Genomic DNA, 15,512 nt, shown 5'->3' on the forward strand with positions numbered 1-15,512 from the left:
AGAATCTTCACTCACACTCTCCCCTAAGATGGCTAACGGGAAAGAAGCGTTGGTCCTCACATAAAGTAACATCTGTAATAATAAATTACTTTTTGGAAGGCGAATGAAAACATTTATAACCGCGTTGATGAAGAGGATACCTAACAAACACATAGGTTTGAGCCCTAGGGGTAAATTTGGTTTGATTAGGGCCAAAATTTTGGACATATGCGGTACACCAAACACACGAAGGGGAACCTCAGAAATTAAATTGGTAGAAGGATGGAACTCCTTAAGACAATCTAAGAGAGTTTGAAGGTGGACGCGGGAAGGCATTGAAGGGATAAAAGCCCTTGCCATCACACCCCTTCCCGGACTACCTACTAGCTTAGACCGAAAGACGGCGTGAAGCCGATCGACAACGCTATTCTTTACCGATATTTGTCAACTCTACTGAATTCTTAACATGATAAACTTGCTAATCTAGTATATAAACTATTATACATGCAACACAACACAACGAAACCTAGACTAATCATATACATACATGAAGTGTAGCCCAAAAATAACTGATTTCGCAAGTAAACTTAGAGACACCTTAACCAAAACATAACCAATAAGGTTTACACAACCGTTGCTCCTAAAGCTTACACAAACTGTATAGTATCTATACCATACAAAGATATATACATCATAACACAATAGACTCTATGCACAACTCTAACCACGTACTAGCAATTGATATCGAAGCTTCAGCAGACTAAGGCAGTCTTTCATGCACCGAAAACTCGATCTCTACCTGGAAAGTAGGTAAAACATTTTGGAAGGGTAAGCTATAAAGCCCAGTGAGTGACAATACTTTGAAACTGTAAATTAGAACTCATGATAATATTTGAAGACTTATAAATCTAACAAGCAAAGCGTTAACTGTAAATACTTTTAGAAAATAGCTCCTTCAAACATTCAATACGTATATCTATAAAATCTAGCAAGACATTTTCTATTTATAAACTATTTAACTAACATGACTTCATTACGTTGTGTAGGGCACGCCTAATACAACCAACGTTTATTAGTTCTACGATGTAGTGGGGCTCGCCCAGCAATCCCATCTTTGTCGTAGTGGGGCTCACCCAACACTCACGACAACATCGTTGTCACGGAGTACACTCAACGTCAACAATAGAACGTAACCTGTGTGCACACGACATCCTCTAACATCAGGCTCAAGATCTCAGTCATGTAGTCGATGGAAATATCATAAAGCATATGAAAACATTAAAACATGTATGCTTATCTTAACCTTGCATAAACTCCAACTTACTCAGCTTGTTTGTGAAAAAACCGAAAATCTTAAAATAATTCTTGTTTAAACAATGCTTTGCTTAAACAAATGTCATTTCAACTGCTTTTCAGAACTCATTAATTACGTGCTAACATGTGGATTCCATTATGAAATCCAAGCTCGAAACTCATACTTGAAAGCTAAACATAGAAATTATATATCATTTATAAAATTGTAGTCAAGCATGTTAAACATTTGGTTATAAGAAACAATTTTTTTTAAAAAAGAATCATTTTCCAAAACTTGTTTTTGTCACTCACAGTCTTAGACTAGTTCCTTGGTGTGTAAACCCGACCTATTTCCTCTTGGCCTGTCAAACAACCAAAACCAAGTATTAGAAACCTAAATATTATGATCTTCAAATGTTATGCTTGACATGACTCACTAAAGATGATGCTTAAGAAATCTAACTTTAATAAATAAAACCATATTCCACACATTTCTAAAAAAATTTTAGATTCGCAATATACAATTCAAATGATCACAGCTCTACCAATACTTAACCAAAATGAGAGTTCTTTATGTCAAAATCTTCATTTTGAGGTCCTCTATAACTTACCTTAAGATATATAAATCTAATTCCCTGTGTATAATCTCAGACATCGCTCGAAACAGAACTACTCCCACAATCGCGTACACCACAACCCCTTTAACTTGTCCCTACAATTTAACTTATATTCAGTCGTTTTGGTTCACGCTTTCTTCATGAAAGTTGTAGTAAATTGAATACGCCTTCCAACTATACTAAATAGAGATCCTAACTTCACCAGTACACCCTGAAATACTAAAAAAACTAGAGATCTCCTAATTTCGCGTGAAAACAATTTGCCCTGTCTTTTCTGTCAAAATTCACCCAATGAATATCAGAATTTGCTCAAGCTTTCTTCATAAAATTTGTTTGAAAATGAATTACCTTTCAGTAAATTTAAACCTCACCTCTTAATTCTTTTTTTATAGCTTGAAATCAATAAGAAACCAGAGATGTGCTTAATGAACTACATAGAAGTTTGTCTTGCAAACTCCTTGTCTTCTTCCACATACATTTTTTTTGAACTTCTTCCTTTCTCAGCCTTCTACCCTTTGAAACCCCTCTGAAATTTGGTGAATAAATGGTGAAAAAAATACCGAAGAATGGAATGAAAGAAGCTTGGCGGTGTGTTCTTTTTTTACAATCAAAGCACTGAATGACAACAATTCCACCTCACTTTCTCTTTTCTTTTCTTTTTATAAAAACCATTAATTATATATATAAAAAATATATACTTAATTTCCATTTTCTTTTATTCCTTTCATATTTTTTTTAAAAAAAATCCAAAGAAAATATTAGGTTTACACTTGCGCAACGGAAGAATTAAATAACCATTGTTCAATTTAATTTGGAAATATAAAAATACCAATACATTGACAAAATAAATTACAAAACTAATTTTTATGGCTATGGCTAAGCATGTTGTATTAAAAAAAATTACAGAGAAGAAGAATAATACCTATGATCGTAGACAACTCTGGATCTACAAAACTCTAATTAGAGGCACCACCATTCGGAAACCTTTCTATTATTTGGGTTGAGATTTGATTTGTGGAAATCAATTTGAAGGGCATTATTTTTTTTTAAATAGAAAAAAAAAACTTTCAGAGAAAATCCATAGAAAAGCAGAAGTTACAAAACCCTTATGTATTCTCTCTGGCTTTCGTATGTCTGAAGAAGAGGAAAGTTGGAGAAAATCAGGGAACGAGGGAAAACCACCCACGTTTTCTATTAATTTAATTAATTAAATCATATTTAATTATTATTTCATTTAAATCATATTTAATTATTATTTCATTTAAATCATATTTAAAAGAATATCTCTCAACCTAAAGTTTTAATTTAATTTAATTAAACATATCTATTATGAATTATAAAAGTAAATTGTTAATCAATTGATTTAAATCCTAAGAATTTGAAAATCTGGTAGAAACTACCGCCATATTTTAAAGGGATGTTGGTGCAATCTTCTCCTGGAAGAAAATATCATGTTTACTTAAGATTTACCAAAACTGAATGTTGTTTACAAATACATTATTTGCTAATTTGTGATATTTTGTCTCATTTTTTTTACTTATACAAATACATTGTATTTGTATGAGAAGACTTATCCTTTATAGAGGGTATAATTAGACAAAAAAGTAAAAAGAAAAAAAATCTCTAACCGATGGTTTTACTATAAATCAAATTATTTTCGAAATTTACTATTTTTCAATTTACTATCCATTATTTTGCTATTTATAGAGTTTTCTCTTTTAACAATTATCAACCAAATGCTCTCAATTGAAAAAGTGTGAAGTTATACACAGAGAGGATCCAAAATGTTCCAACACATGAATTTATGAATTGAAGTATTGTCCATATGCATCAAGGTGAATGAAATTATTAAATATAAAAAAAGATTTAGAAAAAAGTAGCATTTTCTCTTCTGCATATTTCAAATATGACAATTAAATATAAAATATAATGCGGTGAACGTGGATCGAACACGTGACCTTCAGATCTTCAGTCTGACGCTCTCCCAACTGAGCTATCCCCGCATTTGTTTAAATGTTTCATTAGTATTTATTTGATTTGTTTTAAGTATCAAATTTTAAAAATAAAACAAAATATATTTGCGATGAACGTGGATTGAACACGTGACCTTCAGATCTTCAGTCTGACGCTCTCCCAACTGAGCTATCCTCGCATCTGTGTCTACTAAACTTAGAATCAATTATTTATATGAAAGTATGCAGAAGAAGTTGATTACAAAGGGCAAAAGGAAAAAAAGAGAAAAAAAAACCAATAATCATATTGATTGTTTTCTTTTTCTTTTCTCGAACAGGTTATGGATGTACTGAATAGTAGTTTACTATATAGTTCTTTATCATCTATTCTTTTTTTCTCCTTTATTACATTGCACAATGAGATTAACTTCCTTTTCCAGTTCAACAATGAAATTACTTTGAAGATACTTGTAGTAACAGAAAAATATAAGGATTGTTTACAAATAGCAAAATTTGTAGTGTTTATCGTTGTATTTGTAAACATTTTTAGTAGTTTTGTTATTTGAAATAAATTTTCAATATAGAATTAAAATAAAGCTCTAAGACCTTCAATAGTTATAAATAAAGCTAGGTCACTAATGTGCCCAAAAAAGAAAGAAAGAAAAAAAGACTCCAGAAAATGATAGAATAAAAGCTGCCTTCAAATTAGACAATACACTCTGCTTACCGACAAACACCTACAAAACATTCAACTTTCCGGTTAATAAACACAAGTCTCCAGCTAAAACGTGCTACATCACGAAAACAATTTAACACACCATGAACTATACGATATCGGTTTGTACAGTGGATGAGTTGAGAGGACAGGAAGTAGGTTCTCCTACTTGATTCGTGACTGAGGTCACTTTTCATGCCACAGCGTCCAGTTAATCTATTAGGTTACATCATAGAAAAGGTAGCTACCTTTACCTTCTCAGTGCACCATAATTTCTTGTCACCTGAAAATGTAAAGATACACAAGCCAGGGTAATTGTATGAGGAGGGTCTCTCACTCTTACTCTCTCTCTCTCTTTAATAAGGATAACTATAGCAAGGGTGATTTGTGATATTTTATTTTGTAGAACTCAGAGGATATTAAATAACTGATGCAAGTGGTCTATCAAAGTTTGAACCATCGACTATTTTAAATGTAATGTATTGTGGATACCAAACAGGAGGAGAAACCATACAAGAGAAACTTTTGAACCAGATGTAAGCAAGGAATATGAAGCATTATTCTTTTTCACAAAACCGAATGCAAGACAAGAATAAACAATTGGTATATATACTATTTGGCCCTTATGCTTTGAAATTTGTTGAATTTTAGTCCTCCATCCTTTCAATAAATCTTAAATTTAGTTTCCAATGCTAGTTCATTGTTATTTTCTTCTTAAAAAGAATTATTATCTATTAGCATCTTTACTATGAGTTTTGAGGGGAATTATTCATACTTACAAATGCAAGGGTATGAGGGGAATTACTCACCAGATAGCAACGGGAGAGAAGGGAAAGATGCCTGACGGGGCCCACTAATGATGGGGATATAAAAAGAATGTTTTGGTATTGGTGTAGGTAGGTTTTATTTTAGTTAAAGGCTGCTGAAGCTTTTAGAGGGAGAGGTTGCCAGCCTTCTCAAAGGAGCTGGATTTGTTATCTTGTTTTCTATATTTGTTCGTTCTGTGATTACTCTTTGGCTTGTTTTGTGAACATTCTCTTTGAATATCTACGTATATCTACAAAGTGTTGTATCTGTTTCTATCTTTGTTGAGTTTTTTTGAGTTTCAATTGGGAAATCTTAACAAATTCATATATAATTATTATAATTGTTAAATCAATTTCAGTAAAAGTTAACGTTGAGGAACTAAATTTAAGATTTGTTGAAAATATAAGACTAAAATTGGACAATGGAAAGTACCAAGGCCTAAAACTAAATAAACATCGAATTACGAGGTCCAAAATGGCAAAGTTAACTGTAAAAGAAATTTATGAAGATACTAACCCGAGGCTGAGACTTATTTAATAGCTTTCTAGCGTTGTCTTCATCTTCACTGTCATCGCCGTTATCTCTACCTACGAACGTTCGCTTAACTAAAGAGTTGTCAGATTTCCTTCCCCGTTTAGATTGAGTGGATCCTCTCCCTCTACCCCTCGGAGCAGTGCGCTTTCTTCCTTTGCTGGGAAGACTTTCATCATTTTCCTAATAAAAAATGAACGTGGTTCCACAGATAGATCAAATAAGCATGGTAATCAATATAATTCAGGGAAGGGAAAAGTTTTGCAGGCAAAAGGAGCTAAAAATTTAAATGAGAAGTTCAATGGTTAGTTTTTAAGATTTTATCTCTAAGTTGTATGTTATCCACCTGAGTCAACCCAAGCTAATTGATAAAGGTAACCTACCGAACTGTCGTTAATTTCTTCAACTTCATTTTCCCTTGGTTCTCCACTAGAAGCAGAATTCATAGCATCTGTGTTGACTGTGCTTTGAACAGCAGCAGTGGCAGATCTGCATCGTTTAGGTATGACATTATATAATGTCATTAAGCATGACACGCAGGACATTCTTTATATAAATATTTGATCATCATACGGACAAGCAGCAGCATCCTTTTAACTACAACTACAAGGTCGTCAATTATTTTGCTGTATAAGAGAAACAGCCGCAACTCCATAGATATGGATTATTGGGTTCTTATACCGTTTCTGGTCTCTTTTGATTAGTAGCATTGACGTTTACAGACTCTCAGGACTAAATTGTATATTTACTTTGAATTGTATCAAGAAAAACCTTTGTGATTGGCGAAATCCAAGAGCTGCATCAAGAGTTGTCTGCTTAAGGCTACTGCTGCTGCCCCTCCCTCTACCCCTTCCTCTTCCTCGTGTGGAAGTTTTAGTTGAAGTGTCTTCAGCTGCACTAGATGATACTTTACGACCTCTAGTGGATTTTGATCCAGACGCTTTTACTGTATCCTCGTCATCACTAAAAGAAACGGCAGACCCAACTGCCGTGGAACTTTTACTACCGAAATCCTGATATTGCACATAATAATCAATGAAAATTACATAGATAACAAGAGAAATGGCAAAACTTATGAGATGTAGGAGTAGAATAAGGTATAATTACTTTTGAAAACTGAATTGATGATGTGAATACCGTATCATTCTTGGAATGGATGTTCCTCTCTTTGACTCGATCCTGCAAAAAATATATCCCTTTATCAATTACATGCAAACTCACCGCCCTTTCAGTTTCATTATTTAGTTTAAGAAAATTAAAAGGAACATTGGGTCCTAGTAACTATAGAACTATAACGGGTATCCCCTCTTTAATGATTACCATCCCAACCATCTGCACTTGTTGTGTCTATAATTGTTTCCATCTACTTTCTTCCTAACTATTTATCTTTCTGTGCATATGTGTCCGTAAGTGATTGCAAGTAAGTCATGAGAAAAAGAGAGAGGGAGGGAGAGAAGAGAAAGAGGGACTTTCCTCCAAGCACTCGCCAACTTTAAGAATTAAATCTTCTTCTTCAAACTTCAAAGAATCCGCATCATGAGCAATTTTATTCTATGATGAGAAAAATTTAAGAATTATTAGCATTGGAGATAAAAGGAAAATCGAAATATATGCAGTAGAATTTACTTAAGAAAGAATTTTCAATCCTTTGGCAAGCTATTAATTATTATCAAACTAGACATATATAGATCAAAGCAAGAGGATTCATACTTCGTAGCGACAATGGAGGATAACTAGAACTACTTACTCGTGTTTCTTCTAGATTGTATTGCACGCAGGAATAAAATGCCATTTTGTCATCTTTATTTACAAAATTGTGCAACGCAACATCCAAATCATTGACAGGAAGGATCTCCATTTTCTGAATGATAGAATATGGTCATGGCCACAACAAAAGAGATTAAAATACTGATAAATAATCTGTTAAGAAACATAGTATCATTTGAAAGTGCATCATGTTTATCATTTTGAATGCCCAATTCTTAAATTCTAAAGAAAAAAGAAACGGAAAATTGTAGTAATAGAAAACAAAAAAAAGTTCAGTCATTGCCCAAACAACGTGATATTGTCAATAATGCATCTTGTGACCCTATTTCTGGTCTAATTTATGTGAAAAGTTAATCTCGGTAATTTATGATTTCTAGTACTTAAAAGATATATTACACAGTAGCCCAAACAGGAGTTCCTCCATATAGTTGATACAATAGATGAAATAGTAGAAAGAGGAACAAAAAAATAGTTGTTTATACCAGATTATTTTCAGCAACTAAAGCCTCTATATTTTGTTGATTCAGTTCTTCTGGACGAAGCCTTTCTGAATCGTCTATTTTCACTATGGAAAAGAAAGAAAGGACGGAAAGAAGTTAAAGTATAGATAGAACTATGAAGCAACAACTAGTAGGGACTTCGGTTTGCCAATTCCAAGTAATTAAGAAAAAGACAGTTAACCACTTGGCACTTGAGGTGTGACACTAAGAGAACTCCAACAAACACTATCCTCCCCCGGCCTCCTACTCAATCCCAAAGGGCAAAACACTAGCAACTAATCACCTTCATTGCGGCCTTTCCTTGAAGCTTTTGAGAATATAAGGATGTCTTGAGGATTTGCTACCTAGAAATAAATATGTCAAATTGTTCTGCACAATATTGCAAAATGAATACAACTTCCAGATCCAGGATCCCAGTAAACAAAACTACCTTCCCAACATATTTCTGACCAAATCTTTGAGGATTTATTGTCATAAACCCAGAATAATCCACCTGCAAAATTTTAAAAGTTCATGAGCCATACAAACAGGATTTCATTATTCTGAATGGACAGTTGACATTGAATCGACTAGATTTTGGAGAACCAAAGAGAGAAAATTAATAAAAATATAGAAAAGTGAGATTTAAGATGTTGAGTTACATTCTAAATGGCTCAAAAACATGCAGTTAACCTTGTGACTTAAGCTAGGGAGATGCAACAAAGAAAAGATGTCGAAAGATCTTTCTAGGGTTGCAGTATAGAATACGAGGTTACCTTTATGCGAACTAATGGAAGCTTGAGCTCTGATCTGTTTACAACCCTTTTGCTAGATTTCTCAATCAAATTTTGAACCTGGTAAACATTGTGAATATCAGAATATGTAATTCATACACCCTGGTTGGTTGCAGCAATATAACATAAACTCTTAAATCACCGATTGATCCAAAAGCTTAAGCTCATGAGTGAAAGCAAATTTAATACAATATGTAACACTCTCCCTCACTTCTAAGCTTGAAATATGTGAAGGTCCAGCAAGTGAAAACCAATATTAAATGGGGAGGAAATAACATAGCAAGGGTTTGAACATAGGACCTCCTGAACCAACCTGCTCTAATACCATCTTAGATCACCAATTGACCAAAAAGCTTAAGTTGATGGATGAAAGCAATATCTAACATAAACTTACACCAATAAAACAAAATGGGAAAACGAGAAATATTTCAAAACTATTTGGAGAACTTTTATGTACCACTTTGTCCAAGTGTTCGATAATTGAGTTTTGATCATTAGAGTCGATGTCAGGTTCGTCCTTCAATACAATCTGCATCAGAAAATTTGATTAATCAATCATTAGGTTAGGATTGATGAACATTGAATAAAAACCACATCTAGCATTACCTCTGTGTACTCAAATGGCCTTACAGACGTCAACGGTATCTTGGTTGGCCGATATTGATTACCCTAAAAGTATATGGTGATCCATGATTAAGAAAACAAAAATCTAAATAAATTGCAGCTTCTATTCATACATGCAAAAACATTTTGTCACAAAGAACCTTAATTTCCAACAAAAGAACATGTTTTGGTTTTGATTCACCATCAATCAGTGATGTTGCAACTGAGGAACCTGGTTGTGTGATGTGAAACCCCATCCCAGGAACTTCCTGGAAAGAAATAGTAGGCATTCAATTTTATGAACTATCCCGAAGATTGCTCAATTGTGTATCTCCTTTTGGAGAGAGAGAAAGAGAGAGTGATGCTACCAGAGGGTCAACCAAACATTCGTGTTCATGTCCCCAAACAATGAAGTCCAGGAAGCGAGGTAAAAAATGCTCATTTATTGCATTTTTAGGATTTGCCTTGACTCTGCAGGCCAAAGTAATTTTTCGTCAGATTAATTTGACATCCACTAAACTAGTACCTCAGTAATGTTAGTCCATCGCACATGAAATTTATAGAAGATATTTTTAGATGCGGGAAGCTAAATTTTCCTGAAATGTAGTACTAGGCATAAACTATGTAACCTGTTTTGATGAAGTACCAGAATATTGAACCAGTCTGTCACTTGACAGCCTTCCTGTGCTTCTGGCCGCATCCACTGAACAGCATGTGGTGTCTGAGAAGTGAAATGAATGTGAGCATCATAAATACCTAGGAACTCAAAGGCTGATTTCAACATAAAATACCTGGAACATCCTGTTCAGCCTTTCATCTCTAATATTTCCGAGACCATAAAGAGCTACAGATGTTGAACCCTAAAAAAGTATAGCACGCTCAGATTATTAAGTATACTGCCTTGGTTTCATTGAAACTACCCACCAACCAACCTTTCTGATAAGAATGGGGCAGAGCGTGATCTGACCGACACCAGAACCACCAAGAACCATTTTCCCGAAGTAGTTCACAAGATTGCATGCAGAGAGAATATCAACGGCAGAAAGGTTGTCCTATCCACCAATAACATATAAATGATATAAAGATAGGCAAACCACGAACAAAAGAATAGCCAATAGAGCTTGCAGAAGAACTGCGGAAAATAGGAAAGTTTGCTTCTTTTTATTGATTAGGATTTTCCTTCTAAGTAGTTTCCTTCCTTTTTGCTCCTTTCTTTCTTCTTGATACCATTTGTGTATAACTTATTTGGCTATTTCACTCCCTTTAGTTTTATTGTATATTTTGCAAGGGCGTGCATTAGAAAAATCTTTGTCCAGCAAAGCAAAGAGCTAAGTAGAGTAGATTACTTGTTAGACCTTGTTAACCAAAACCAGGACCCAAACCAGGTAAAAAAAAAAGTGCTGGCTTGGTTGCAGTATTCACTGCAGAATTATCATAAATAAAGACATATGTCTACTATATTCATACCACTCCAGCAGGATCGTCATGGTTTCCATGAATACTGAATACTGGTAAACCAACATTAAAATGAGGATCTTCGTAGTTGACATGGCCAAATCTGTTCAAGAGAAGAATGCAATCAGACAAACAAGGAAGCATTTGAAAACAACATCTAGAAAATGTGAGACCAGTGCCAGATTCAAAGACAGATTACAAAATCAGTTCCACAATAAGAGGAAATGAGAATTAAGAAGTGTGAAGCAATTCCAAGTGCAAATATCCATGGTTGATATGAAAAGCATGAACTGGGAACATTTTGTGTAATTAGGAAAAACTTTTGGCATAGGCCTGAAAAATAAGAAGAAACAATTTTGCAGGAAGAAGCAGTTTTAATGCCCATGAAAGAAATTTACGTGTTTGGAAAATTGATGGTTTGGTCGCTAACAACTTGGAACTGCACCGGTTTATCATTAAGGCAATGACGCCGCAGGATCTCTATTGCCTTCACTAATGTGGATCGTGATGGCTTGTTCTCATGGAAAAGGTCACCGCCAAGAAGTAAAAAGTCCACCTGAATGGGAACAATTGCCAATTAAGAGTAGCATTTGACAAGTCTAAGGAATCAACAAATCCAGCATATGATTTGAAGTAACAATAAACGATAAGCTATTTCTATGACCTCTCTTTTAATTAGAGCTGAAAGATTACGACTATAAAATAAACAAAGAGAACTCAAGAACTAATATTCCCATAGTTTCAATGGACTTGAATTGGAGGGAATAACTATACATGCAGTTACTTTCTGCTTCTGCCCAGATAATAGAAGCAAAATATTTGAAACAATTTATCAGTTTCTACAACAAAAATACTAATAGAAGTAAATTAAAGTAATTATAATTAATTTCCCCAACTCATGCCTCAAGAGTTCTTTTACTAAGGACAAAGGGGCTGGACAACGAGACCACAATAAATATACAGGCAGAGTGAACAAGCATCCAAGGAAAACAAAACACAGGAATAATGGACCACCTGCTTTTGTTCTGCAATTGAGCATATCTCTTCAAATGCCTTGAATGAATCATGTCGCCTGATCTCATCCTTCTCCAAATAGCCCAGATGACAATCTGTTGCGACAAGTACTCGAAGTGTATTTTTCATCTCCTCCCTGATAATTTATGATTCTAGTTTCATATATAATTATGAAAGTTTTTGGAAATAGTACAATAAGAAAGTTATTTATCTGCTTTAGATGCTTCTCATAATCATAATATTCTAAGCATGCACATAAAAATCTTTTGATAGAAATACAAATCTGAGTAGGAAAGTTGATAGTTCATCTCTATGTTCCAACCAAACTCATGAAACCTTCTAAAGCAATAACAAGCGGAGAGGAAGATTGGTCTTTCCATTGAACTTAAGTCTATGAAGGCCATTATTGATCAAATAACGAATAATTGCTCTCTGAATTGAATTTCAAAAAATGCATGTTTACAAAGTGCATAAAACTGGAAGCTAGTAACAACACCACATCAACAATGCGCTCCTCTCCCCTAGGAGCACATATAGAAATACATCTATTTCTCTCAATCCAGACTTTCCAAAAAGATTTCAAAGTCTGCAGTGAACTACAAATTTGATTTTTAGAAGCACTCCAACATTTTGAAATGAGAAGATAAAAATCCCACAAAATAAGGATAGAAGATGGCTGATTACCGAGACAACTCCCCCATTGCAATAAGCTTTGGACGTCCACAAACCTACATTATAACAAAACATTATGAATGGTGTTAACCTGAATACAATGTCTCCCATCATTTCCAAAACAAAATAATGAACTACCAGAAGTCAAAATCAATACTGTGAACAATAAAAAAGTATCTTCCACTCAAATTTCCTATTTCATAAGCCTAGTTACAACTCATAAATCATCTTAAACCCTAAACAATATTTTAAGCGCAAACATTTAAAGTTGATACTGAAAAGGGAAAGCACTTTACACAAGTTGCGAGTTAGCTAATCAACAGAGAATGATTCCGTAAGTGTGAGATAGAGAAAATGGAGATAAAATTGACTCTCCAAAAGGAGTTTGTGATTTATTTCGTGTAATAAACAGATAATTCTTATTCAAGCCGCATTTTCACTGAAGCGAAAACAGCAAAACGGAATACAGAATCAAGTAAAACAGAGTTTGAATACCTATGGTTATGGCGATGAGACGAGCTACAGAGCTAGCAGAGCGAGAGTTCAGAGATGGAAATGAAGAATGAGGTCAAAGCGCTGAAGCGTGGCGGGGAATATTTGAAGCAACCGCCGAGGCTAGGAGAGGGTCTTGAATTGCAGTAAAATATTTTTGCCTTATTACCAACGTTTTAAATTTTTATTAATTTCATTCAATCTTTTTACTTTGTGGCCATTTCATTCCAAGTTTTAAGATTGTTCCATAAATCTATAAATTATTATTTCATATTTATATTTAATAGGATTTTAAAAGAGAAATTATTATAATGGGTTGTTTACGATATATATAATAAAATTTTAGATTTTATCCCTTCCTATATTTTATAAATATTTTGGTTCATTGAATTACATTTGAAAATGTCCATTTATAAAATATAATTTTTTTAAAAAAACTTAGTAGACGTATAAAATACCTTTTTTGTCTTAAGCTTTTTATCTAGTTTTCATTGTTGAGATTTGTGCTCTAAAGCCACTTAATTAGTTATTTGACATAATAGCTTATTATTTTAAACATGCAATAAAGAGTTATCCATTACAATAAAAAACCTAAGTTTATTTCATGGGACATGAACATTATGTAATTGACATATAGGTACATTGTTGGGGTTGATGCCCTAGATCTCGTGGTCTTTTAGTTTGTAATTTCATTGTACAAACGTTTTATTTATCTAATAAAATTAAGTGTATTATTTTATTTGGCATTTAATTGCATTAATTCACAAAACCAATAAACTAACATCCAAGTTTGTCTTATATAACTTATACATATACGTGGAGACATTCAAGACATAATTTATAAAATACATGATAACCTAAACGGTTTGTAGTAGATGGATAAGACTATATATCTTATCTTGATGACACTACGAATACGACACGCTTTGTAGTTGTTACAATTGATGTAAAGTGCTGCAAATGATCTAATCCCGATCCTTCATGTAGAGACATTTGAAAGGTTATTTTATACAAATAGTTTGTATAAGACCATATCACTATAAATGAATAATCTTCTTATTAACAATGTTGTTAAAAGAGACTACATTTCACCATGATAATCGCTGCTGATCACTTAACCTGAATCTTGGGTGAGTTGGGAACTTCTACCTATGAAGGCGGTCTTTTGGTCGGCATAGGTGAAAGTAGTCTATGTCGTTGACTCAATATGCTTACCATTTTGAAGATTTGTCTGATTAAGGAGCTTGGAACCTACACAAGAAGGAATTCACACATTCTCTATATATAGAGTAAGTAAAAAAATTGCTCTCTTAGGTTTGTTTTTAGGGCTTGAACAATGTGGTGTCACACCCTCTCTTAGCTTGAGAGGAGTTCAGGTGACTATAACTTATTGTTCATTAGAGGGACGAGTGGTACAGAGATAAAATAATAATTTTTGTTAAGTTGTACTTATAAGCAATTTGTGAAGGGTCATTGCACTATTTATTGGCTATATTCAATGGACATAGAAAGATATCTACCGTTAGAAAAGTGCAATTGTTAGTCTTTAGTGAAATGAATGACAGTTAATTAATGAAAATTAATTTAATTATAAAATTAATTTAACTAAAGAGTTTAATTAATTAATAACATATCATTAGGACTTCAATTTGTAGGCTCATAAGGTCCTCTTGTTAGCATAATAAAGATAATTATTTTGGTTTAATTTGAGTTGTTCAAAATAATTAAAAGGAATAAATTGTATATGATACGATTAATATATGTTCAAATTAATTATAGTTTATCAGTGATAGACCAATATTTACAACTCGGTCCATCAGTGATAGACTTTTATCGTTGATAAACTTGGCAGATTTTATTATATTTGCAATTTTTTAAAAAATACTTATGTATACTAATAGTTTGAATCTAATCGCTATAGTTGCAACTATCTCTTAATATAATGTCTTTGATACATTATAATATAAAGTTTATATGAGAGAAATTAATATTTGAATATGATTCAAAAGAATAATAATAATACGAATGAGATCCATAAATGAACTATAGGTTAAAATCAATATGAATATGATTTCTACTAAAATTATAGATTACATTATATGTGATATCATATGATTTAAATTTATATTAATTTAATAAATGAAATAACTTTCAAAGGAGTTACTCCACAAGTGGAGGGAGAAAGTTATTTGATAACTTTTCACTTACTCCATCTTAAAAAAAGAAAGAAAAAGAAAAAAAGAATGTTGTGAAGAGGGAAAATTTTACGAAGGTTAATTTTTCTATTCTTTCTCTTTGGAAAAGCATGCTAATATGTTTAAAATGTTTATCCTATTTTATTA

At 33.1% G+C, this 15,512-nt stretch overlaps 1 protein-coding gene, 1 long non-coding RNA gene and 2 other non-coding genes across 6 annotated transcripts; all 4 read right to left on the reverse strand.

Annotated features, from left to right (window-relative positions):
• Positions 1-662: 662 nt before the first annotated feature.
• Positions 663-2,396, reverse strand: LOC127148890 (uncharacterized). Its single transcript, XR_007820104.1, has 3 exons — positions 2,261-2,396; positions 1,585-1,634; positions 663-778 (listed from the first exon to the last, which is right to left on the reverse strand). It is a non-coding gene; the product is annotated as an uncharacterized LOC127148890 (long non-coding RNA).
• A 1,423-nt stretch (positions 2,397-3,819) lies between these two features.
• TRNAF-GAA (transfer RNA phenylalanine (anticodon GAA)) lies at positions 3,820-3,892 on the reverse strand. Its single transcript has one exon. It is a non-coding gene; the product is annotated as a tRNA-Phe (tRNA).
• A 76-nt stretch (positions 3,893-3,968) lies between these two features.
• On the reverse strand, positions 3,969-4,041 carry TRNAF-GAA (transfer RNA phenylalanine (anticodon GAA)). The gene has a single exon. It is a non-coding gene; the product is annotated as a tRNA-Phe (tRNA).
• A 480-nt stretch (positions 4,042-4,521) lies between these two features.
• Positions 4,522-13,323, reverse strand: LOC103494994 (double-strand break repair protein MRE11). Of its 3 annotated transcripts, XR_007820105.1 has the most exons (24): positions 13,174-13,323; positions 12,691-12,734; positions 12,007-12,142; positions 11,391-11,548; positions 11,005-11,095; positions 10,470-10,589; positions 10,329-10,397; positions 10,167-10,258; positions 9,906-10,008; positions 9,699-9,806; positions 9,541-9,603; positions 9,392-9,463; positions 8,917-8,994; positions 8,592-8,654; positions 8,445-8,505; positions 8,144-8,226; positions 7,642-7,755; positions 7,366-7,445; positions 7,002-7,071; positions 6,666-6,907; positions 6,278-6,383; positions 5,880-6,077; positions 4,660-4,839; positions 4,522-4,578 (listed from the first exon to the last, which is right to left on the reverse strand). XR_007820105.1 is itself a non-coding variant. In XM_051083311.1 (23 exons), the coding sequence occupies exons 2-23, from the start codon at positions 12,705-12,707 to the stop codon at positions 4,807-4,809; spliced, it is 2,127 nt and encodes a 708-aa protein (XP_050939268.1). In that variant the 5' UTR covers positions 12,708-12,734; positions 13,174-13,323; the 3' UTR covers positions 4,522-4,806. The 3 variants fall into 3 exon arrangements, 2 of the variants coding, with proteins under 2 accessions (XP_050939268.1, XP_050939267.1); XM_051083311.1 differs by having other exon boundaries at positions 4,522-4,839; positions 7,032-7,071; XM_051083310.1 differs by having other exon boundaries at positions 4,522-4,839.
• Positions 13,324-15,512: the final 2,189 nt, after the last annotated feature.

This window comes from Cucumis melo, chromosome 4 (assembly GCF_025177605.1).
Source record: "Cucumis melo cultivar AY chromosome 4, USDA_Cmelo_AY_1.0, whole genome shotgun sequence".
NCBI classification, from domain to species: domain Eukaryota; kingdom Viridiplantae; phylum Streptophyta; class Magnoliopsida; order Cucurbitales; family Cucurbitaceae; genus Cucumis; species Cucumis melo.